Here is a 26,366-nt window from a genome sequence, read left to right as displayed (position 1 = left end):
ACCTTAACCTGTGAATGTCGATATTCACAAGTTTTGGACATTCACGGTAACATATATATATATATATATATATATATATATATATATATATATATATATATATATATATATATATATATATATATATATACTAGCTGTTGGGGTGGCGCGAAGCGCCACCCCAACAGTCCTAAGCCCCCCGCGCGCGTAAGTCGTTACGTGCCATATTAGTTACGCGCCATTGTAGTTGTGTCCCTATGTCCCACCTGTGAATATAGATATATATATATATATATACATATACATATATATATATATATATATATATATATATATATATATATATATATATATATATATATATATATATATATATATGTTTTTAACTACGTAAAACTTGCGAATATACAACATTCTTTGCTGTCCCATTGTCTGTGCATATAAATAGATTGTCAGGTTTACCGACTCTTGAACATGCAACATATAATGGTCCATGGGAAAACTCCATATTCAGATCTATACCTCATGATTCTAATGATTGCCCTTGAGCTTTGTTGATGGTGATTGCTAATCGACGATTCCCTGTGTCGCCGTCGTCATTTATATATCCCCCTGTGCTCCCCGGCGTCCCCGTTGTAGTTGTGTCCCTGTGTCCCGGTCGTCATTTATATTCCATGTGTCCCGGTCGTCATTTGTGTCCCGCTGTCCCAGTCGGTGATTTCTCTTTGAGGTCCCGGACGTCATTTATATTCCTTGTGTACCGGTGTCCCGGTCGTCATTTGGGTCCCGGTGTCCCGGTCTGTATATACATTCGTTTTTGAATTGGTCTTTTTTTTAGGTTTTAGTTTTTTACCTTTTTTTTAGTTTTTTTAGTTACACCTCATGATTCTAATGATTGCCTTTGAGCTTTGTTGATGGTGATTGCTAATCGAACATTCCCTATGTCCCCGTCGTCATTTGTATATCCCCCTGTGCCCCCCGGCGTCCTCGTTGTAGTTGTGTCCCTGTGTCCCGGTCGTCATTTATATTCCCTGTGTCCCGGTCGTCATTTGTATTCCGGTGTCCCAGTTTGTATATACATTCGTTTTTGAAATGTTATATGATGAAATAAATTTTTGTATTTTTCCCCTTTTTTTCTTTTTAGTTTTTTTTTGGTTTTTCCTTTTTTTTAGTTTTTTTAGTTTTTTTTCTTTTTTTTTAGTTTTTTTTATTTTTATTTTTTGTAGTTTTGTTTTTCTCCTTTATTTTTCATTTTTTTTTTCATTTTTTTATTTTTTTTTCTTTTTTAGTTTTTTTAGTTTTTTAGCTTTTTTAGTTTTTTATTAGTTTTTAGTTTTTTTTTTTTTTAGTTTTTTTTTAGTTTTTACCTTTTTTTAGTTTTTTTAGTTTTTTTTACTTATGTCCTGGTCGTCATTTATACTCCCTGTGTCCCGGTCGTCATTTGTGTCCCGGTGCTTTGTTGATGGTGATTGCTAATCGAACATTCCTTGTGTCCCGATCGCTTTCTCTTTGAGTGTCCCGGTCGTCATTTATATTCCCTATGTGCCGGTGTCCCGGTCGTCATTTGTGTCCCGATATCCCGGTCTGTAATTTCGTCAATCGAAAAAATGACGTCAGTCGACACACAAACATGACGCCACCCGACAGACCCACACACACACAGACAACTTCTTTATATATATATATATACTAGCTGTTGGGGTGGCGCTTCGCGCCACCCCAACACCTAGTTGGTGGGGGCGCTTCGCGCCCCCCCCCCCAAGCCCCCCCGCGCGCGTAAGTCGTTACGCGCCATAATAGTTACGCGCCATTGTAGTTGTGTCCCTATGTCCCACCTTTGAATATAGATATATATATATATATATATATATATATATATATATATATATATATATATATATATATATAAAAAAGGTAAAGGATACGGCATTAGACTTTACAGTCCCTACCGGCGGTGCTGATCTCCGTTTCTTGGCCCTTCAGCCAGGAAGTGCAATGGGGGGTTGGGGGCCAGCCATCCTGTGCTTTCACACACCCTTCCTGTTTACCTTCCCCAGATTTCTCCAGGTACCCATTTAGAGCTGGGTCGACTCTGGCTAAGCTTACAGAGTCACGCCACTGACCCCCGTCCCAACTGAAGAATTGGGTACACTGGGATTCGAACCCGCGTCCTCTCAGACAAAGGACATATATATATATATATATATATATATATATATATATATATATATATATATATATATATATATATATATATATATATATATATGGTTTTAACTACGTAAAACTTGCGAATATACAACATTCTTTGCTGTCCCATTGTCTTTGCACATAAATAGATTGTCAGGTTTACCGACTCTTGAACATGCAACATATAATGGTCCATGGGAAAACAATCTGTATTCAGATCTATACCTCATGATTCTAATGATTGCCCTTGAGCTTTGTTGATGGTTATTGCTAATCGACCATTCCCTGTCCCGGTGTCCCGGTCGTCATTTATATCCCCCTGTTTCCCCCGGTGTCCCCGTTGTAGTTGTGTCCCTGTGTCCCGGTCGTCATTTATATTCCCTGTGTCCCGGTCGTCATTTGTATCCCGGTGTCCCGGTCTGTATATACATTCGTTTTTTAGTTTTGTTTTTCTCCTTTATTTTTTTCCTTTTTTTTTCTTTTTTAGTTTATTTAGATTTTTAGATTTTTTAGTTTTTTTATTAGTTTTTAGTTTTTTTTCCTTTTAGTTTTTTTGTAGTTTTTACCTTCTTTTTAGTTTTGTTAGTTTTTTTTTTTACTTATGTCCTGGTCGTCATTTATACTCCCTGTGTCCCGGTGCTTTGTTGATTGCTAATCGAACATTCCTTTTGTCCTGGTCGCTTTCTCTTTGAGTGTCGTCATTTATTTTTTTCTTTTTTAGTTCTTTTAGTTTTTACCTTTTTTAGTTTTTTTTAGTTTTTTAGATGAAAATTTTTTTTAGTTTTTTCCTTTTTTTCTTTTTAGTTTTTTATTGGTTTTTACCTTTATTTTAGCTTATTTTTCAGTTTTTTCCTTATTTTTAGTTTTTTTTTTATTTTTTATTTTTTTAGTTTTTTACCTTTTTTTTAGTTTTTTTAGTTTTTTTAGTTTTTTAGCTTTTTTACTTTTTTATTAGTTTTTAGTTTTTTTTGTAGTTTTTGCCTTTTTTTAGTTTTTTCAGTTTTTTATTAGTTTTTTATTGGTTTTTACCTGTATTTTAGCTTATTTTTCAGTTTTTTCCTTTTTTTTTAGTTTTTTTTAGTTTTTAGTTTTTTTAGTTTTTTACCTTTTTTTAGTTTTTTTAGTTTTTTTAGTTTTTTAGCTTTTTTATTTTTTTTATTAGTTTTTAGTTTTTTTTGTAGTTTTTGCCTTTTTTTAGTTTTTTTAGTTTTTTAGCTTTTTTATTAGTTTTTAGTTTTTTTTTAGTTTTTGCCTTTTTTTAGTTTTTTTCTTTTTAGTTTTTTTGTAGTTTTTACCTTCTTTTTAGTTTTGTTAATTTTTTTTTTTACTTATGTCCTGGTCGTCATTTATACTCCCTGTTTCCCGGTGCTTTGTTGATTGCTAATCGAACATTCCTTTTGTCCTGGTCGCTTTCTCTTTGAGTGTCGTCATTTATTTTATTCTTTTTTAGTTCTTTTAGTTTTTACCTTTTTTAGTTTTTTTTAGTTTTTTAGATGAAAATTAGTTTTTTTTGTAGTTTTTGCCTTTTTTTAGTTTTTTTAGTTTTTTAGCTTTTTTATTAGTTTTTAGTTTTTTTTGTAGTTTTTGCCTTTTTTTAGTTTTTTCAGTTTTGACGTAACCTGATCCAGTTTTTTCAGGTGACGTCACCTGATCCACACATCCACAGACAGACAACTTATTTTTATATAGATAGATATATATATATATATATATATATATATATATATATATATATATATATATATATATATATATATATATATATATATATATATATATATATATATATATATATCTATATATATAAAAATAAGTTGTCTGTGCATGGATGGATGTGTCAGGTGACGTCACCTGAAAAAACTGGATTAGGTGACGTCAAAACTGAAAAAACTAAAAAAAGGCAAAAACTACAAAAAAAACTAAAAACTAATAAAAAAAATAAAAAAGCTAAAAAACTAAAAAAACTATAAAGGTAAAAACCAATAAAAAACTAAAAAAAAAAACTGAAAAAACTAAAAAAAGGCAAAAACTACAAAAAAAAAACTAAAAACTAATAAAAAAAGTAAAAAAGCTAAAAAACTAAAAAAACTAAAAAAACTAAAAAAAGGTAAAAAACTAAAAAAAATAAAAAATAAAAAAAAACTAAAAAAAGGAAAAAACTGAAAAATAAGCTAAAATAAAGGTAAAAACCAATAAAAAACTAAAAAAAAAGGAAAAAACTAATAAATGACGACACTCAAAGAGAAAGCGACCAGGACAAAAGGAATGTTCGATTAGCAATCAACAAAGCACCGGGACACAGGGAGTATAAATGACGACCAGGACATAAGTAAAAAAAAAAAAACTATCTATATATATAAAAATAAGTTGTCTGTGGATCTGTGGATCGTGGATCAGGTGACGTCAAAACTGAAAAAACTAAAAAAAGGCAAAAACTACAAAAAAACTAAAAACTAATAAAAAAAATAAAAAAGCTAAAAAACTAAAAAAACTAAAAAAAAGCAAAAATCTATATATATAAAAATAAGTTGTCTGTCTGTGGATGTGTGGATGGATCAGGTGACGTCACCTGAAAAAACTGGATCAGGTGACGTCAAAACTGAAAAAACTAAAAAAAGGCAAAAACTACAAAAAAAACTAAAAACTAATAAAAAAAATAAAAAAGCTAAAAAACTAAAAAAATTATAAAGGTAAAAACCAATAAAAAACTAAAAAAAAAAACTGAAAAAAACTAAAAAAAGGCAAAAACTACAAAAAAAAACTAAAAACTAATAAAAAAAGTAAAAAAGCTAAAAAACTAAAAAAACTAAAAAAACTAAAAAAAGGTAAAAAACTAAAAAAAATAAAAAATAAAAAAAACTAAAAAAAAGGAAAAAACTGAAAAATAAGCTAAAATAAAGGTAAAAACCAATAAAAAACTAAAAAAAAAGGAAAAAACTAATAAATGACGACACTCAAAGAGAAAGCGACCAGGACAAAAGGAATGTTCGATTAGCAATCAACAAAGCACCGGGACACAGGGAGTATAAATGACGACCAGGACATAAGTAAAAAAAAAACTTATCTATATATATAAAAATAAGTTGTCTGTGGATCTGTGGATCGTGGATCAGGTGACGTCACCTGAAAAAACTGGATCAGGTGATGTCAAAACTGAAAAAACTAAAAAAAGGCAAAAACTACAAAAAAAACTAAAAACTAATAAAAAAAATAAAAAAGCTAAAAAACTAAAAAAACTAAAAAAAAGGCAAAAATCTATATATATAAAAATAAGTTGTCTGTGGATGGATGGATGGATGGATCAGGTGACGTCACCTGAAAAAACTGGATCAGGTGACGTCAAAACTGAAAAAACTAAAAAAAGGCAAAAACTACAAAAAAAACTAAAAACTAATAAAAAAAATAAAAAAGCTAAAAAACTAAAAAAATTATAAAGGTAAAAACCAATAAAAAACTAAAAAAAAACTGAAAAAACTAAAAAAAGGCAAAAACTACAAAAAAAACTAAAAACTAATAAAAAAAGTAAAAAAGCTAAAAAACTAAAAAAACTAAAAAAACTAAAAAAAGGTAAAAAACTAAAAAAAATAAAAAATAAAAAAAAAACTAAAAAAAAGAAAAAACTGAAAAATAAGCTAAAATAAAGGTAAAAACCAATAAAAAACTAAAAAAAAAAGGAAAAACTAATAAATGACGACACTCAAAGAGAAAGCGACCAGGACAAAAGGAATGTTCGATTGGGATACAAATGACGACCGGGACACAGGGAATATAAATGACGACCGGGACACAGGGACACAACTACAACGGGGACACCGGGGGAAACAGGGGGATATAAATGACGACCGGGACAAAAAAACTAAAAAGAAAAAAAAACTAAAAACTAATAAAAAAAAAAAAAAAAACTAAAAATCTAAATAAGCTAAAAAAGAAAAAAAAAGGAAAAAAATAAAGGAGAAAAAATAAACTAAAAAACGAATGTATATACAGACCGGGACACCGGGATACAAATGACGACCGGGACCCGGGACACAGGGAATATAAATGACGACCGGGACACAGGGACACAACTACAACGGGGACACCGGGGGAAACAGGGGGATGTAAATGACGACCGGGACACCGGGACAGGGAATGGTCGATTAGCAATCACCATCAACAAAGCTCAAGGGCAATCATTAGAATCATGAGGTATAGATCTGAATACAGATTGTTTTCCCATGGACCATTATATGTTGCATGTTCAAGAGTCGGTAAACCTGACAATCTATTTATATGCAAAGACAATGGGACAGCAAAGAATGTTGTATATTCGCAAGTTTTACGTAGTTAAAACCATATATATATATCTATCTATATTCACAGGTGGGACATAGGGACACAACTACAATGGCGCGTAACTATTATGGCGCGTAACGACTTACGCGCGCGGGGGGGGGCTTGGGGGGGGGGGCGCGAAGCGCCCCCACCAACTAGGTGTTGGGGTGGCGCGAAGCGCCACCCCAACAGCTAGTATATATATATATATATTTGATCAGATCTGTTTTGGAAATGATATGCTTGGGGGGAGCTGATTGCCCTCCATCCACTTTTGATTCTTAAAAAAGGCACTAAAACTTCAGACTGCCAATCAAATGAGCTCCATCCGATTCAAAATTCATACAATATCAGTTCCATAAAAACTTTATATGCCCTGGGGCATTACTTACAACCCTTGTTGACGGGCTCTGGAGGATTATGTCCACCCTAAAGACATTGTTATATGATTTTTGGACTATTGGTAACAAAAAGGCTCTCTCACATTTAATTGAACATGTTTTGGGAAAAGAAAATATCAAGAGAGAGGGAGGCTAGTTTCTCTCTATCATGTATGAATCTGAAAAAGGAAGTAGAACCATAAATTTCCAATCAAATGAGGCTCTTATAAAGCTCGACGACCACCCCTTCCACAAAAACCTTGTATGTCCCTGGGCATAACTTACAAAACTTACCTTCAGACTCTGTGGAATTCTGCCGACCCTTAGTATCTTTTTAAGGTACTAGAAAATCTGTACCTTACTAAGGTACTTGAACATTTGATCTCCAATCCAATGAGCCCACTCCATAGTCTTTAAGAACACCCTTTCCATATAAAACTTATATGCCCTTTGGGTACAACATACAATCCTTGCGCTCAGGACGGTTGGGGGGTTATCATCCTCAAAGACATAATTTTCAGACATTTCGACTACACTGAAAAAAATGGCTATTTCACAATATTGATTAGATTTCCTTTGGGAATTGATGGGTGTGGGGGGGGGGCAGGACTTGTTGCTCTCCGGTCACTTTTGATTATTAAAAAGGGCACTAGCCCTTTCAATTTCTAATCGAATGAGCGCTTTTTGAAGTTTTTACGACAACAAATATCCATCTTAAAATTTCTATCAGATGCATTTTGGGAAAATACGAGGTGTGTTTGAGGGGGGTATCCACCCTCTGATTACTTTGGCTGTTGAAAAGGAGACTAGAACTTCTGATTACCAACCTCATGAGCCCCTTCCCAAGTTCACATGACCACCCCTTCTATAAAAACTTCACATGACACGACGGCATAACCTACAACCCTCGCCTTAAGGGCTGTGGGGGGTTGTCATTCTCAAAGACATAATTTCCGGACCTTTTAACTACACTGAACAAAACGGCTATCTCAACATTGTTATTGTGTATGTTTGAGGAAATGGTAAGCGTGGGAGGGGGTTTGTTGCTCTCCAATTGCTTTCAACTATTGAAAACGGCACTAGTTCTTCAAGTTTCAGGCGAATAAGCCCTAATCGAACTTTCTATGACGAAAAATGGCCATCGAAAAATTTCGATCGGATGCATTTCGGGAAAACACGAGGTGTTTGTGTGTGGGGGGGTCACCCACCCTCCAATCACTTGGAATCCTAAAAAGGACACTAGAACTTCTGATTACCAATCCAATCAGCTCCCACCGAAGTTCCTACGACCAACCTTTCAATAAAGACCTTAAACGCCCCCAGGTCATAACTTACAACCCTTGCCTCGACGGCATGGGATTATTATCCTCAAAAATAATATCCCGACCTTTCAACTACGTTGAACGTAGATTGGATGTGTTTGGGAAAAAGTGGGCGTGGGAGGTGGGTCAGTTGCTCTCCAATTACTTTTGACTATTAAAAAGGTTACTAGCCCTTTCAATTTCTAATCGAAATGAGTCTTTTTCGAAGTTTCTATGGCAACTCTTTGGACACGAAGTGCCCTGGAGTAAGACAAAAAAAAGAACAAATAATAATAAATAACACTCTTCACTTCAACAGCGCCATTGTTCAATGTCAGCAAAATAATAATAAGAGTTCAATTCATTTTATTTTGAATAAAAGAGAAAATGTAAAAAAAACTATAATACTTATGAATTGTACCAAATCAAGCACTTCGAATTTTGTCAATTCCAGTTAAATCGCCTTTTTGTCTTTCCAAGGGTGCACTAAAAAGAAAATTTTAACCTAGAAACAGGGAACTATTTTTAGAAATAGATATGCGTTAAAAGGGAAAAATAAAAATACTACACAGTACAAATTTTTGGGGGAAAGGGGGGAGGGGCAAACCTCTTTTTTATTGGTGGGAGGTAGAGGCCCAAATTGAGCAAACTACCAAGAAGTGAGAAAAAAGGCACTATAAATCGGCTTCGCATCCAGAAACCCTATTATTGGGACAAAAGGGAAAGAAAAGGACAACTTAAAGTGCAAAAAAAAAGAACAGAGAAATGAAACACGAATAGTGTTTAAACAAGCCTAAATTTACCCTAATAACAAACCTTAAACTAATAAAAAAAAACCTGAAATTATGGACCTTAAGCTTAGCCTAAATAGACTGGAGGTAATTCTTATAAGGGTGTGAAGCCAAACACCCATAAAGCTAAATTTTTGACAAAAGGGCTACCGACCTCTTGTATTAGCTGATCCTGTGATAGGGGCAAAAAAGTAAATGCACAACACAATTTTAAACTGCTTGGTTTTGACAAAGCCTGGCAGACACAGATCTGCGAGTACCGCGAGAGACATGAAGCTTTTCATGTTTCTGTAGGAACAAAGGATTAAAGTAGAAACAAAGGATTCAAGTAGGAACAAAGGATTGAATGATATTGTGAATATCGGTCAAAATTAAAGTAGTATAAGTTATTTCTATTCAGTTTATACCATCCATTCTTTTAGACTAAAGTCATTTCACACTGCTTCAGTCCCATATGTACAACCATACACATATTTAATGACAGTCATTTGACTATACTTAATTCAGAGATACCAAGTAATGATACGTTTGATAATTAATAATGACAATTAATGACAGTTGATGCCAAGACAAGCTGCTGCTACCACAAACTTATTCAGCTTGTGGACATTTAGCTAGGGGCTGCGCACTAGGTCGCTTTGGTTTACATTGTTCAACTAAATCGTTTAGAATTTTATATTTGATTTAGTCAAATATAAAATTGTCACCAACGACGTTGGTTGTGTAATATTGACATCATTCTGTAACTAAAAAGTTACTGTTCATGTTAATATCAAAAAAGCTATGTTTTCGTTGTAATGTCAAAGATCAAAGAAAACAAAAGTGAATCGAATATATTTTATCCATTTCCTAAGTATCTTATCAGCTCTAAACCAAATAAATATTTAATTTGAAAGGGTAGGTGAAAATTCATCAAAAACATCTTTTTTTTATATAGAAAATCATCCTCTTCATCATCTTTTATCTAAGAACTATGCAGCCATTCCATAACAAAATTAATACATACATAAGAATAAGTGCCCATTAATCATCGACAATCCTCAAATATTTTGGAAATAAAAAACTTAAGGTGCTTGGGGATTATATCATGTGAGACATGAAGCCGCCTTAACACAAAAGACTCTTTTAAATAAAAGTTGAAAATGAATATAATACCTTTGTGTTTAGTTGAATTTTTTTCCTGTTAAAGTACGGTGTTTCCATGAATACAAATGTTATTCGGCTAGAGGGCAGCTTGAGATTTTTTCTTTCTGGTACTAATGAGGAAAAGCCTTACACAGTATTTTTGTTCTTAAGGGGTTATTTTTGTTCAGGGAAAAAAAAGACGGTTTACGAAAAAAAAACTTTACGAAGTACATCAAACATTTACTAATATGCATTTTTTTTGGCTATTTTACGAGGCGGAAATAATTTTTGAGGAAGCGATTCCAACCCGGTAGCCCATCCCCTACCCTGGATACGGCCTTGGATGCAGATCAACAATTTTTTGTCAGGATGTTAATCAGTGGGATAAATATCCCACAGTGCGATAAATAACAAAATGAATACATACATACGAATAAGTGTCCATTAATCATTGACAATCCTCAAATATTTCGGAAATAAAAAACATAAGGTGTTTGGAGATTATGTATTGTGAGACACAGAGCCGCCTTCACACAAAAGACTCTTTTAAATAAAAGCTGAAAATGAATATAATCCCTTTGTGTTAAGTTAAAAGTTTTTTTCCTGTTTAAGTATTGCGTTTTCATGAATACGAATATGTATTTTCCATAATCTTTATTTTCTCCGAATATAACGCTAAGACTGTATTTTCCATAATCACACTAAGTGGCTAAGGGGCTAAAAGTCAGAAAGCTATTGGGTTTGGACATGCCAAACACAATAGTCAAGTATTTGTTTCCCCCTCTCTATCTATTTGGGAAACTATCATTTTTACAAGGTTTTTACATAAAAATCAAAAAAAAGAAGTAGATATAATCTTCTAAGCTAAGGAAAAAAGCTATAAAAATCTGCATTGAAGGATTTTAAGCTTAGCCTACATAACTTGTCAATCCTACGAGATGACTCATTAAATCAATCAATTTAAGAAAATAAACTCGTTTAAGTCACAGTGGCCTTGCCACTTACTACAATCACTTTTTTTCTCGCAAAACAAATTTTCGTTCCCATTAAAAGACGTAAAAGTGCACATTTGTGTAATTTTCAGGAAAATATTCCAATCTTAAAGAAAACCCATCTTCAATCGATTCTTTTTGAGTTTTCAGGCCTGCTCTTCCCCTGGAATAATAAATTCGTATGCCTATGTGGCTGTTTGTTTTATGTTAGGGCTCTGTTAAGCAGAATAGTAAACCAAGGCCGTATCCAGGAGAAAAGGTTATCGGTTTTGAAGCCACCCGCGCAAAAAAAATCAGACTTGTAAAAACATAACTAAAATGTGTAGAAACGAAATTTTAATGAATCTGTTTGAGTTTTTTATGTCAATTCCCCCTCCACAAAAAAAGGATTATGTGCCCTTGAGAAGAAATATGATGAATACAGTATAGATATTAATCTAGACTTTTTAACCTCCTTCTCTAGAAAGGGGTCCAAATCAAGCTAGCAATAGAACGACCTTGTATATTTTAACCTTTCCCTGTCTAGCATTCCAAGATAATAACTCTTTATTTTACTTTATTATTTGTATTATATGCTGATTATTCGTTTTTTCTAACTATCCCTAAATCCAAATACTCCTCCCTCAAACTGGATTTGTGTGTATGTTCCTATTTAGCTACTTTTGGCACTAATATGATACCATCAGAAAATTTTTGTTTAACGCGAAAGAGTGTAACAATTTCCTTTGGATTTTTATTTTAGATCTGTTCTTTAGATTTATTTCCTTTTTTGTTTCCTTTTTAGATTTGTAATTAGGAACATGACGATCTCTTAAACACAAGATTTGATGGAGGTAAAACATAAGCTAGTGGAATATGTTATTGTTGTCCTTCGATTAAGGAACTATATGCTGCATTATTAACCTGATGTTTATCAAACAGTTCGTGGTAACGACCTGTTCTAAGGAGTGACCCGGCTCAATAGTAACCGAAACTCTAAAAAACGAAATTTTGATACCAATAGTTACATCAAAAGAATAGCATTTTAATGCTGATTTTAAATATATAAGTTTGATCAAGTTTAGTCTTACCCATCGAAAGTTACGAGTCTGAGAAAATTTGACTTATTTTAGACAATAGGGTGAAACACCCAGCAAAAATTATAGAATCTTAACGATCACACCATCACATTCAGCGTATCAGAGAATCCTACTGTAGAAGTTTCAAGCTCCTATCTACAAAAATGTGGAATTTTGTGTTTTTTGCCAGAAGACCGACTACGGGTGCGTGTTTATTTGTTTATTTTTTTTCCAGGGGGATCGTATCGACCCAGTGGTCCTAGAATGTTGCGCAAGGACTCATTTTAACGTAAATTTATAGTTCTAGTGCCCTTTTTAAGCGACCGAAAAAATTGGAGGGCACCTAGGTCCCCTCCCACGCTAATTTTTTTCCCAAAATCAACGGATCAAAATTTCGAGATATCCATTTTGTTCAGCATAGTCAAAAAACCTAATAACTATGCCTTTGAGGGTGACTTACTCCCCCAAAGTCCCCGGGAGAGGGGCTGCAAGTTACAAACTTTGACCATTGGTTACATATAGTAATTGTTTATAGAAAGTGTACAGACGTTTTCAGGGGGATTTCTTCTGGTTGAGGGAAGGGGGTTCAAGGGGAAGGGGTTACGTGGGATGATCTTTCCATGGAGAATTTATTATGGGGGAAGATAATTTTTATGAAGGAGGCGAAGGATTTTCTAGCATTCTTGAAAAAACACAATGAAAAAATAAATATGAAAAAGTCTTTTCAACTGGATTTAAGGAGCAGCATCAAACTTAAGACGAACAGAAACTATTGCACATACGAGGAGGTTCATCTCCTCCTAAATACCCGACTCTTTACGCTAAAGCATTTTTTGTAATTTCAACTATTTATTCAACTATTTCTACCTTTGTGATTCAGGGGGTCATTCTTAGAGAATTAGGATAAAATTTAAGCTTTAGTGTAAAAAGCAAGTTATTGACGAGGGGGCGAACCCTCTCATATACATAATGAAAATATACAAATATACAAGATCTTTACGTAAGTCAATTTTTAAGTTATGTATATTTATTACTAATAAAAACGTTCGTAGAAAAATTGAAAGTTCTAGTTACCTTTTTAAGTGACCAAAAAATTGGAGGGCAACTAGGCCTCCTCCCCAAACCATTTTTTCTAAAAATCTTCCTATCTAAACTATGAGTAAGCCATTTATCCAAAACAAAATTAATATACAATTTTCGTTTTAATTATTCATGTGCGGAGAGCCAAAATTAAAACATGCATCAATTCCAAAACGTTCAGAAATTAAATAAGAAAAATAAGTTTTTTCAACTAAAAGTAAGGAGCAACATTAAAAAATAAAATGAACAGAAATTAATCCGTGTATGAAAGAAGATGTTACCAACTCAACACCCCGCTCTTTGCGCTAAAGTTTAACCCCTTTTCATAACTCTACTTTTTAAAACAATAAAAAAACTTTTTATTGTTTTTTAAACAAAAAAAGCTTTTCTTTGTTAGTTTTATGTTTTAATGTCGCTTCTTACCTTCAGTGGAAAAAACTTATTTTTTTTATTTAATCAAACAGTTCGTGGTAACGAACTGTAGTAAGGAGCGACCCGGCTCAATAGTAACCGAAACTCTAAAAAACGGAATGTTGATACCAATAGTTACATCAAAAGAATTCCATTTTAATGCTGATTTCAAATATATAAGTTTTATTTATATCTAGAAGATTGGAAAATTAATAATTTGTATTATATTAAATATATTTAGAAAATCGGGTGAAACACCCACTAAAAGTTATAAAATCTCAACGAATATCACACCATCAGATTCAGCGTATCAGACAACCCTACTGTAGAAGCTCCAAGCTCTTATCTAGAAAATTTTGGAATTTGGTATTTTTTGCCAGAAGACAGATCACGGATGTGTGTTTATTTGTTGGTTTGTTTTGCTGTTTTTTCCAAGGGGTGATCGTATCGAACCAGTGGTCCTAGAATCTATCGAGAGAGGGCTCATTCTGGCAGAAATTAAAAGCTCTAGTGCCATTTTTAAGTGACCAAAAAAATCTCCCACGCTCATTTTTTCCCCGAAGTCACCAGGTCAAAATTTTGATATAGCCACTGTGTTCAGTGTAGTCGAAAATTTAATAGCTATTTCTTTGGGGATGACTTAATCCCCCACAGTCCCCGGGGGAGGGCTGCAAGTTACAAACTTTGACCATTGTTTACATATAGTAATGGTGATTATGAAGTGTACAGACATTTCCAGGGGACTTTTTCGTGTTGGGTTGGGGGAGGTGATTACGTGGGAGAATTTTTCACGGAGGAATCTATCATGAGGGAAGAGAATTTCCGTGAAGGGGGCGATGGATTTTTTAGCATTATTTAAAAAAACAATGAGAAAATAAATATTTTTTTCTACTGGGAGTAATGAACAGCATTAAAACTTAAAACAAACATATAATATTCCGTATATAAGGGGGTTTGTCTGCTCCAAAATACCTTGCTCTTTACGCCAAGGTATTTCTAATAATTTCAACTATTTAGTCTACGGCCTTTGTGATTCAGGGGTCATTCTTAAGGATTTGGGACAAAATTCAAGCTTTACTGTAAAGTGTGAGGTATTGACGAGGGGGCGAAACTCCCTAATATACGTAATAAAAAATATACAAATATAGAAGTTGTTTATGGAAGTTAATATTACTAACAAAGCGTTCGTAAAAAAAATCTAGTTGCACTTTTATGTAACTAAAAGTTGGAGGGCAACTAGGCCTCCTCCCCCACCTCATTTTCTTATCAAAATCTTCCAATCAAAACTATGAGACAGCCATTTAGCAAAAAAAAATAATATGCAAATTTCGTCTTAAATATTCATGTGCGGTGAGCCAAAATCAAAACATGCATTAATTCAAAAACGTTCAGAAATTAAATAAAAAAAACAAGTTTTTTTAACTGCAAGTAAGGAACAACATTAAAACTTAAAGTGAACAGAAATTATTCCGTATATGAAAGGAGTTGTCCCTTCCTCAACACCTTGCTCTTTACGCTAAAGTTTTCTATTGTTTTAAAAAGTAGAGTTGTGAGAAAGAGTCAAACTTTAGCGTAAAGAGCGAGGCGTTGAGGAGGGGACAACCCCTTTCATTTGCGGAATAATTTCTGTTCGTTTTAAGTTTTAATGTCGCTCCTTACTTGCAGTTAAAAGAACTTGTTTTTTGTTTGTTTAATAATTAACAAGCACGAGAGCTCAGAGATTCCAATTTTTGCGAAAATCGCTCATTATTTGCAAACATGTGCAATATTTGTTTTAGTTTTGGACAGTTGTAATGCAATAGTAAACTACTACTACTACTAACAACTCGCCGCAGCACCAAGCCGTCTGAGGCCAACACAGACACGCCCGCTCCTTCTCCGTTCCAATTAATAGATGTGTGTAAAGTTTTGTAATAATTTAACGTCAGTTGCGTAATTTCGTCAAAATCATGGGGGTAGGGTGAATTTGGAGCCAATTTTTCCAAAGTACATGAAAATGATAGTGCTGAAAGATGCGCCATATAGTACCATAAACGTAAATATATTAAAGAAAATTGATCCGTTTTTGTGGATGATTGAATTATACAGCCTTATCTAAGTTTTGAAATTTTTTTTAAGAAACTTAATTCTAATCGGGAAAAGGGGGCAAATGGGGTCTGGTGACAGCAAACCAAGTTCTGGGAGTAGCATTTGCCCCCTGCCTCATAAGAAGCCTCTGTTTAAAATTTGAAGATTTATGAAAATTCCCTTAATGCCCCCTGAATGACTATGCGTTGAAAGAAACAAAACGTGTTTGTATGCCTAAAATTGTGATTAAATAGGAAGGGAAGTAGATGGGGCAAGGGTCCAAAATTTCCTTTTTGGGTTTTTCTCACGTTCTAAACATTAAAATTGGACCTATCGTAAATATAAAATTCTTACAATGAACTACAGATTCATATTAAATGATATCGTAAGATGATGAAAATCAAGCTTAAATCTACACAATAATAAAGGACGATGTTTAGGCTAAAAGCAAAAACAAACAGACCCGTAAACAAGAAGTGTTCTAAAAAAAAAATTCCCCGATGTTTAAAGCAAGAAAGTTTTCAAAGAGGCTGATAGAGAAAGAGTTCAGAAAATTCTTTAAAGAAAATAACCCAGCTTAAAAAAAAAATAAAAAAATTAAAATTAATAAAAAAAAATTAAATAAAAATTAATTTAAATCAAAATTAAAGAAATTAAAATTTTCTGACCAAAGTCATATAGCAAAAATATTTAATATGGATAGTTTAAAGATGGATGTAAAATATATATAAATTATTATCCCAGCAGTATTTATGAATTTATTTGTGCCAAAGTCCTTTCAATTTATGCTTTTGAGCGAAAAAAGCGCTAACTATATATTGCTGTCCAGATGCTGACAACGCTGAGTCAATGCATATTCATAGGGGAGCTTTGTATTTATCGCTAAAAATTAGGTTTGCGTAAAATTTACTTCAATCTGTATCTTTAAGGGCTCTGCTCGTACGAATGCTCATTCTTGAGGAGAGAGGCTGTGGGCTTTGGAACTACAGAATTAGTGTTTTGTGATGATTTCTATAATTTGCTATATTTTTGATTCTATTTAACTTTTTGCATTTTCTCATTAGCCCCTCCCCCGAAAAAACATGACCTGCACATGTCCCTGCTTGTAAGCAGCTGTTTATGCTTGTGTGCTTTTGCTCTAGTTCACTATTACTTTTGCAACTGACAGTGCATTTCCTCAAAATTGCTCCGAAGTAACAGTATTTTGTCCGGGAGTTTATTTCCAACTCATGGGTCTCTTTGAAATACAGCAATAAAATCTTTACAGTCTACTTTTTGACACTTCTAAAGTACTAATACCAGAATATTAAGGCTCAGATTATTTACATAAGCAAACAAACTAGCTGTCAAGTCCACTTATTTGTTGACATATTGTACAGTTGCTGGGGTGCATTAGAAAAAAATGATGTTTTATTAATAAATTAAGTTCACTTGATAGCTTTTATGTGATTCTCATATTCTTAGCTAGAAGAGGGTTATTTTAGCATGAACGAATTAAAAAAAATGCTTTAAAACAAAAATAAAGAGATCCAATAGGATATTAAAGCCATTAAAGTTGGGCAATTATAACCAATCAACGATTGTTAATGTTATTTATAGATTGCCTTTCGAAATATCTCATCTTAAAATGTGATCGCTCAATGTAATTGTGATCTAACAAAAAAAAATTTATGTGTTGTGTAAAAAATATTTCAAACCTTCACCTAAGGAGAGAAGGTTGAGGAGGGAGTTATAGACCCTGATAAATACTTTGACTTGGGTTGATTTTAAGTTCTAATGCTGTTTTGCACTGACATCAACAAAATTTGTTTTTTTTTCAATTTAATGTTTTTTAGACGATAATTTTCATGATTATTATAAACTGTGAGACCATCTTCCCCCCTCCTCCAAAGAAGATATAATGGTCTACCGTAATATTAGCTGATGCCTAAATATAGAGTGATTTGTATATGTTTTTATTACAGGATAAATGGTATTTTATGACCGTACCTGTTTTATGGAGTACATTGATGAAAAGGCACAAGTATTTCACAATGCAGTGCCCTCTGGCTTTTGGAACTATAATAACATATAATTCGTTCCAATTAGTCCTAAACCATGAAGCTGTCTCACGGTTTTTTATCAAAGTAATTCTATCCGTATTAGAAACAGGGTTGCTGTTGTGTTGCACAAAATGGCAGCAATCACCACTTTGTTGTGATGCAATTTCTTTTGGCTTTTAGTACTATAAAAACATATAATTCGTTCCAATTACTCCTCAACCATGAAGCTATCTCACGATTTTTTATCAAAGTAATTTTATCTCTATTAGAACCAAGGTTGCTGTTGTGCTGCACAAAATGGCAGCAATCACCATTTTGTTGTGATGCAATTTCTATTGTTATCTCAACAACATACAGCGCCTCACAATTTACAATTACCATTTGAAAGCACGTTTATGAGGTATTTTGAAACCACTGGGACGATGGAAGTAGGGGAGGTCGGGGTTGAACTAAACGTGGATTGAACCGGATACCCTTAATTACTCAGACACCAATTGGTGAAAAATTCTACGAAAATTACTAAGAATGCCATTTAACCTTCATGTCTCAAGGAAGAATTCCTAGTTCGGTCGATTGATCCTTTCATAACTTAAACTGGAAAAACTGTTTTAGGTAGGTCTGTTGTAGGTCTGTTGTAGGTATTGTGCAAAATGTCTACTTGGCCACTTTCAATTTTGCCAAAAAACATCTACCCGTAAAATAAGAGGCAAAATATAGCTTGTGGATTTCAGCAACATGTCCAGTCTTCCCTTATGTTCTCTTATTCATCGTCATGTTCTCTATCTCTCTCTCTCTCTCTGTCTCTGTCTCTCTCTCTGTCTCTCTCTCTCTCTTACTTCCTTTTCTATTTCTTTGCATGCAACTGTATTTTTTAAGAATGCCCAGAGAGTATACAAGAAAGACGGTTCACAACAGAAAAATCTCATAGAAGCGTCCCAGGTACTTTTAGAAAGGAGAAGGTCAATCAGAGCAGCTGCGGCACTTCAAAATAAAGAAAAAATCCGTTTGCAATTATCTGGAAAAAGCAAAAGATGGTTTAAACAATAATGAAGATAAGCTTGAAGTGAATATTGATGTGGCAATCAGAAAAGAAGAGAAATGTAAGAGCCCTATCGGCAGATCTTTTCTAACAAGCATGAAAGGGTCATATGCGACTATTTTTCACTACATTAAGAACGAATCATGGTCTAACCTCAAACGATGTTAAAAAGCTGGCTTTTCAGTATGCTTTTGCGAATGAAATTGAAACCTCACCATCTTGGAGAGAATGTAATAGTACTTCAATAGACTGGCTTAGTGGTTTTTTGAAAAGAAACTCGCTTCGTCCACCTGAGCCAACTAGCTAAGCCAGGGCAAGTGACTTCAAGAAATTAGTTGTTTCAGTTTGTGGATAGTCTACTTTATGTCTATAGCAGGCATAAATTTACCGCTGAGCGCTAATGAAATTTCGATGAGACTGGAGTCCCCACCGTTTTGAAACCGCCAAGAGTTGTGACACCAACAGGAATTAAATATGTACAACAAACCGTCTATACTGAGCGAGGAGAAAATACAACATAGGAAAGCTTCATCGATGCAATTGGCGGAAAGATTCCACAAGTTCTTATTTTCTCACGAAAACAATTGAAGACTGGAATGGTACAAAGAGGTCCTCCTGGCTCTCTTGCCCTAGCACATCCGTTGGGTTGGGTGAATGGCGAGAGTTTTGCGTTGGCTCTACAATACTTTTGGAAGCATTACCGCTCTTCAAAAGACAATCCTCATCTCCTTTTGCTTGATAATCACAAAAGTCACCTTGATCCAAGATGTAATTCTCTCTGCAAGGAAAAAAGTATTTTTCTTCTAACTTTTCCACTACATCATTCCTGCTGACTTCAGTGGGAACTATAAGATATTGTTATATATTGGTGTTCTTGGTCCTTTCAAGAGCGGTCTTAAGCTAAAGGCTTCTGGACACAAGGTGTCTATTCACCAGGTAGTTGAGCTTTGTCTTACTCTTTACTTAGAGAAGTTTCCACCTGCCAATATTGCTTCCACTTTCAAAATGGCTGGAATCTGGCCTTTAGCTCAGTGAGGATTTACTCCCGTCCATGTGACAGACTGACTTATTCGAGGTCAAGTACGTTCAAATCTGGCAAATGCAGCAGCCTTGGAACTTGACGAAAATTGCCTGTCTCGAGCCAACGATGATATTTATACTCCTGGACGATCAACTGACCGCAGTCCTGCTCCCAGACCTTTAAAAACCCACCTACAAGGTCAGTTTGCAAGGACAACCCAAGAAATGATGAGTCCTTTCCCGCTTTTGGAAAATTTTCACGCAAGCTCTTATAAGCAGCGCAAAACAGGCAGAGCCAAGATTTGCGCTGCCACTCTAGAAAAGGAAAACATTAGGCTAAAAAGTATGGAAAGGGAAATAAAAACAACCTAAGGAGACGCCCATGGCAGATCCCAAGCTGGATGACTCATCTGATGAACCATTACATTTTGATGAAGAAGACAATAGTGATAACATGCCGTTCATCCTATCTTCCTTGTCAGTAGGAGATTACGCTCATGTCAAGTTCCAGCTAAACAAGTCAACCCACTGCTATGTTGGCTTAGACTGCAGAATGTGGAGCTACTATAAGTTTCATGAGCAAAAAAAGCGAAAGGTGTGTCTTCTTCGAGAAAGAAGATGTTGCAAGTGTGGATTTCCTAATATTCTCCAAAAGCTACCAAAACCATTTCCCGCGGGGGAAACAGCAGATTGCCTCAAAGTTTTGAATTTGAGTTTTCACCGTACAATACGTATTAACCAAGCAAAATAATAATTTTTCATAATTTTATACTAGTGTAATTGAAGTAAGAAAAAATGTTTTGTGGATGAACTTACTGTTTGTACAAGACCGCCAGTAGGTTTTTGGTAAATTTTTAATCTTTTCTTTTTGTATTGACAATATCTGCTCTTTATATACCGTTCACTATTGAACGGTACAGATGTATCAGAGAAAAATATAATAACCGTAAATCATATAAAGGAAAAAAGTGTTTTAATAACTGATAATCCCCGAATTCCGTGTTAGTATTTTACTTATAGCTTTTACATAGTACATTTATTCCTTAACTAAGGGATTTCGACTAAGATTTGCAGAAATTCTAACTTTAATATACTGTTTCTACGCAGGGTTACCAACTTTTGGCTCTATGAATGTGTTGTTTGAGCATCCAGAAATGTGTCTTTTTCAGCTAAAATGTGCCCATCTTGAAATCTCAACAACTAGAGGTTATTTTATTACGAGTTGTATTATTGACCAAAAGATTCCTTTTAAAGCTTTTAAAAGCGGCGAGTTAGCATCAAATTCAATGAAAATGAAAAAAAATTCTTGTAAAAAATTCATACAAAATGACCAAGTTTGAAAGCACCATGCTCATATAGACATGTAAATCACTTACTTTCGGAAAATTCTTTACTTACAACATCTCTGGCAAAGCTTGAATGCTCAAAAGAAAAAGAAATACTAAGAAAAAGCACTACTTAAGTGAATAGTGACATTTCTTTTTACCGGAATATTTATCCAGTTGGGAAATGATTTGTTTTATTTCATAAATTTACAAAACGTTTCCTTTTTTTGCCATTTTATATCCCAAATTTCTAGAATGTATCACTTTTCGGACCCTCAGATGTCATTCTGTCCCGGCACATGGGAATGTAATGTGCCCAGTTAGCAACCCTTCTTCTCCGTTCTTACGATTTGCCTTTCTTTTACGATCTACCCGGCAACCCCTTTGGTCTTATCGGTCGAGACATCTTTCTAACTTGGTTTTATTGTTTTCTTTTTTTAGATGCTGACAGGACGGTTAGTAATTCCGGTTTTATGTTTTCTCTCAAAAGCTTACGGATATCTTCAAGAGGATTGCATTAAAGCTACGGAGCCTATTATTTTGTATCCAGAATCTCCTTTTCATATAGGTAATGTACACAAATTAAAAGTTTTAGTCTAGAGTCTAGAACGAATTCTCAGTTGGCTGCCGAAAAAAGAACAAAAATTTGCCTGCAATATCAATACGAAGACGCAATGTGAATATTCTATGTAATATATAATTCTATATAATTCAATAATAAAATAATTTTCAATTTCGTATAAAATAAATACCGTAAGAAATACACTTGAAAATCTGACGAGACCACAGTTTTAAATTTTAATTAAGTAAGAAAAAACAAGTTTTTTTAAGGAGCAACATTAGAACTTAAAATGAACAGAAATTAATCCGCATATGAAAGCGGTTGTCCCCTCCTCAACGCCCCGCTCTTTACGCTAAAGTTTTTTAATTATTTTAAAAAGTAGAGTTGTGACAAAGAGTCAAAGTAATTTCAAAAGAGCTATTTACTTTATTTAAACGGCCTTTGAGATTCAGGGGTCATTCTTAAGGAATTGGAACAAGATTTGAACTTTAGTGTAAAGAGCGAGGTATTGAAGAGGGGACGTACCCCCTCATATACGTAATAAAAATATACGAATATAGAAGTTCGTTACGTAAGTTAATTTGTAACTTATGTATATTTATTACTAATAAAAACGTTCGTAAATAAAATCAAAAGTTCTAGTCGTTTTTTAAGTAACAAAAAATTGGAGGGCACCAAGGCCCCCTCCCCCACCCCTTTTTCTCAAAATCGTCCGATCAAACTTTGAGAAAGCCATTCAGCCAAAAATTAAAATTAATATGCAAATTTTTAAATTTTAATTATTCATTTATGGTGAGCCAAAATCCAAACCTGCATTAACTCAAAAACGTTCAGAAATTAAATATAAAAAAAAACAAGCTCTTTTAACTGAAATTAAGGAGCGACGTTTAAATTTAAAACGAACAGAAATTATTTCGTTTATGAAAGGGACTGTCCGCTCCTCAACGCCTCGCTCTTTACGAAGTTTGACTCTTTCTCACAACTCTACTTTTTAAAAAAATAAAAAACTTTAGCATAAAGAGCGGGGCTTTGAGGAGCGGACAGCCCCTTTCATATACGGAATAATTTCTGTTCGTCTTAAGTTTTAATGTTGCTCCTTGCTTTCATTTAAAAAGAATTTGTTTTTTTATTTAACAAAAAACTTAGGTCTGTGACACTGTTCAGAAACAAAACACTGCCGTAGTGTGTCGTTTCATCACAGATCTGATTGTCATAGCGTAAGACAAAGTGTTAATTCGGAAGCAGGATCTCAAATAAAAAAAAAGACTTTTACTTTCTTTGTAATTGTTGCAAGTAAGCCGTGTTTTACCGAGCGATGGCTATATAATTATTCATAACTAAATAATTAAAAGTGAAAATTTTCCCAGTTGTTTGACCGACAGCCCGAATTCCATTAGTTTAACATCTGCTACTTCTTAAACTTTGTTTTTGTGGTTCCATACAGCGACATACATTCATATATGTGAAGTTAGTTATTATACAGCATTTTTATACAGATTATGTTAACAGCTGATAATGATAGATACGGGTGAACTCGTCTTCAGACAGTAAATTTACGCCACGACAAAGTTTGACAAAACTGCGGTTATCATGAAATATCTTTTGATAAAAATCTAATTTTTATCAATTTCATAATTTTATATTTTGATAAATGTTTATTAAAATTGCAACTGCTGGCTATTATTGTGTTGCATACACTTGGCACGAATACTTGGTGGAAGGGGTCTTGCCAAATTTCTCCCCCAAAATTTCCATTTCAAAGTACTCTCCCAAATTTCCATGGTTCTTACGATTGTTCTACGTTTTCAAGTAGTTATAATGAAATTGAATTTTTTTTTACTTTTTTAACAAACCTATCCCATCTTGAAAAAAATACTGTGTAACAAATCTCGATTGTAAAAAATATCGATAGTAAAAAAATAAATTTCCAAAAAGCAAATATTGCTTTCATTTTAAACTCTAAAACGGAACATAGATGGGAATAATAGCGAATTTTTTATGACTGCACCGGTAGCTAAAACCTATCAAAGATTGGATAATAATAACCGAAAATTTGTAAGCCCTTTTTCAAATATGCTGTCCGGTGAGAAAAGTCACCAAATTGATGTTGATTCAAGAAGGATTTAATTTGTCCAGATTCACAGAAAAGTTATTTTTAATTAGGAATTTTTTCATATGAAATCGATATTTATTTGTTACGATATTTTTCATTCTTGTGCTATTCTAGTATTTCACACTAATCAGCCAATTTTTGAGTTTTCTTAAAATTATCGCCTAGCTGCTCACAAACAAATTCCAGCCTACTTGCCTTACTAGATTACTAGATTTACTAGATTTAACTTACTAGATTTAAGTATCTTAGCTATTCAAAAGAATAAAAAGTATTGTAAACTAAAGACCATGACTGTTCTAATGGTGAAATTTACTGTTTCTATTTCTTTTTAATTCCGGGTTAGAAATTTTAAATAAATTAAATGACACATTACTGGGCAACTCAGCAACCAATTTCCCCCCTTACGTTGTGATAGTGTCACAATAAAGTTTTGTACTTTCATGGCACTTGGTACGCAGTTAGCTCGAGGCATAATGATGATTTTCAAGTATCAAGATATTTTTTGATTTGTTTGCGCAGCTCATTATCCGACAGCTAGACAAGTGTTTTGTTATTTTTTAACATTTTTTATGATACAAATTCTAAAGCTAGTCAATAGCCCTGATTCTATCAAGATGGCTTCGCTTTAAACTTCTCTACAAAATAACTATGGAATATCCATAGAATGCTTTATCTTTTATAATCTAAAAAGTGTCCTTAAATGGTTTACTTTTTCTGTACTAAAACTCCTATATTATTTTGTGTTTTTCAGTAAAGTGCTAGTTTTCTATAATCATACAAACATATTAAATATTATCAGTTGCTTTGTTTGTACTAGTTTTAACGATATATGTTAGATAGACTGTGAAGCAACAATTTTTGTTCGTTTTAAGTGACAAAATTGTTCTTTACTTCCCTCGGAAAAACTTCGTTTTTAAAAATTAATAGATGAATAAAAGTGATTGGCGTAGTAAATTACACCTAACAAATTTTAAATGATCACTTGGTGCCACAAGTCCATTTTACGAGTCACTTTAATATTTTATTACAAATAAACAACAAACAAACAAAACATAATTGTAGGTATTTCTTAAAAATAAATGTTGGTCTCTGCATGTCAGAAGCTAGGGTTTCAAGATGTTTAACCGACAAAAGTACAAAATTAAAAAAAAAAAAAAAACAAGAAAGGAATACGCTACCCACCTTTTCCAGTTAATGAAAAATTGTCTAATTGAATTAAAATGTATTAAGAATTTTATAAATTCCATAAATAGCATACAAATTTGTAAATTAGTCTTTGATTTATTTTTTCGGTATTAAAATGCAGGTTTCCAAAAGGAATATTGGTTTAAACCGACACCTCACTCTTTTTCAAAATGACACAACTAACAAAGACAAAAGTTAAAATGACTTACAATTGCCAGCCTTCTATACCATCGACGAGCCAACGATTACGCTTATTGATGATTGAAACCGGCTGAATACACCAATGTTATAATATCCTTTGACGATTGCACCGGGGACAGTTGCTCCCAGATAATTGTATCTGGACAATTCGGCCAAGATCACATTAAAATTGTGGTTGCATTAAGAAAGTCGAAGCCGCAGACGGCAGCACCCGCAGAAATACTGTCCATCAAGAATGAAATTTGAATAACAATTTGGAGTAAAATGAGGGCCTCGGATGAGGTCCTAGAGCCTGACCGATAAGCTGGACTGGGTAAAATATCAACAGCTCTGAATAGTAAAAACATTTTCTTTGCTAATTTAAGGGTAAGTTTCTGAATCAATTATCTGCAGAACTTCTAATCCTTGTTTGTATGCTACTGTCAAAGACATGGCCCTCCGACATGGGCTAGTGGCCCTCTGATCACTCTTGACTCTGAAAAAGTGAACTAGAACTTTTAATTTTCAATCAAATGAGCCCTCTCTGAAGTTTAAACGAGCATCCCTTCTATAAGAACTATATTTGCCCCTAGGGAATAACTTACAAACCCTGTCCCCGGGCCCCGGGGGGTTGTGTAGACCTCAGAGTTTTTGGTTATATGATCTTTGAACTATTTTGAACAAAATGGGAACAGGGGATTTGGAACAGGGAAATTTGAACAGGGGAGCGGGGAACCTTTTTTTTCCCCCTGAGCCAATCTTGTTTGTATGCCACTATCAAAGACACAGCAATCTAAATTAGATGAGTTTCTGAAACTTTTGAAAAGTCAAGTTCAAAACGCCTAAATCTATCGGTCAAAATGTCAATTCGATAGCTGTCATTTAACTCCGTAGAGTAAAATGTAACAATTTTCAAAGTCACATTTGGTTGCTAGTGCTCTGCAGTGTATTCGCATTTCATATGGTAAAATTTCGCCTAATACAGGAAGGTACAGCCGCCGAGGCTTACGAAATTTTACCATAGTGTTTTCTCCTACAATTCTTTTTCTATCCGGTTTCCAGCCTCTAATGCGGAATAAAGACTGTTTTGATCTAAGGAGAGGCTATTTTAAATATTGTCAATTCTTGCTATATTTACCAAGATGGTATTGAAATCCCAAGATTGTTTCTCATTTGTGACTTATCGACCCTCTAGTACTGCTTGACAATCTC

The 26,366-nt window shown here is 33.8% G+C and overlaps 1 protein-coding gene and 1 long non-coding RNA gene across 3 annotated transcripts in view; both read left to right on the top strand.

Annotated features, from left to right (window-relative positions):
• Nucleotides 1-26,366, top strand: part of LOC136025973 (uncharacterized) — a 157,772-nt gene that overhangs the window by 11,536 nt on the left and 119,870 nt on the right. For both annotated transcript variants that reach the window (XM_065702092.1, XM_065702091.1), the window contains exon 2: nucleotides 21,556-21,682. In XM_065702092.1, the coding sequence (XP_065558164.1) occupies nucleotides 21,556-21,682 (127 nt within the window). The remainder of the gene's footprint in view (nucleotides 1-21,555; nucleotides 21,683-26,366) is intronic.
• On the top strand, nucleotides 3,966-5,149 carry LOC136025972 (uncharacterized). The gene is made up of 2 exons (XR_010617187.1): nucleotides 3,966-4,566; nucleotides 4,729-5,149. It is a non-coding gene; the product is annotated as an uncharacterized LOC136025972 (long non-coding RNA).

Source organism: Artemia franciscana, chromosome 4 (assembly GCF_032884065.1).
Source record: "Artemia franciscana chromosome 4, ASM3288406v1, whole genome shotgun sequence".
Classification (NCBI taxonomy): Eukaryota; Metazoa; Arthropoda; class Branchiopoda; order Anostraca; family Artemiidae; genus Artemia; species Artemia franciscana.
The sequence above is the reverse complement of the archived record's forward strand: the minus strand, read 5'-3'. Positions and strand labels throughout refer to the sequence as shown.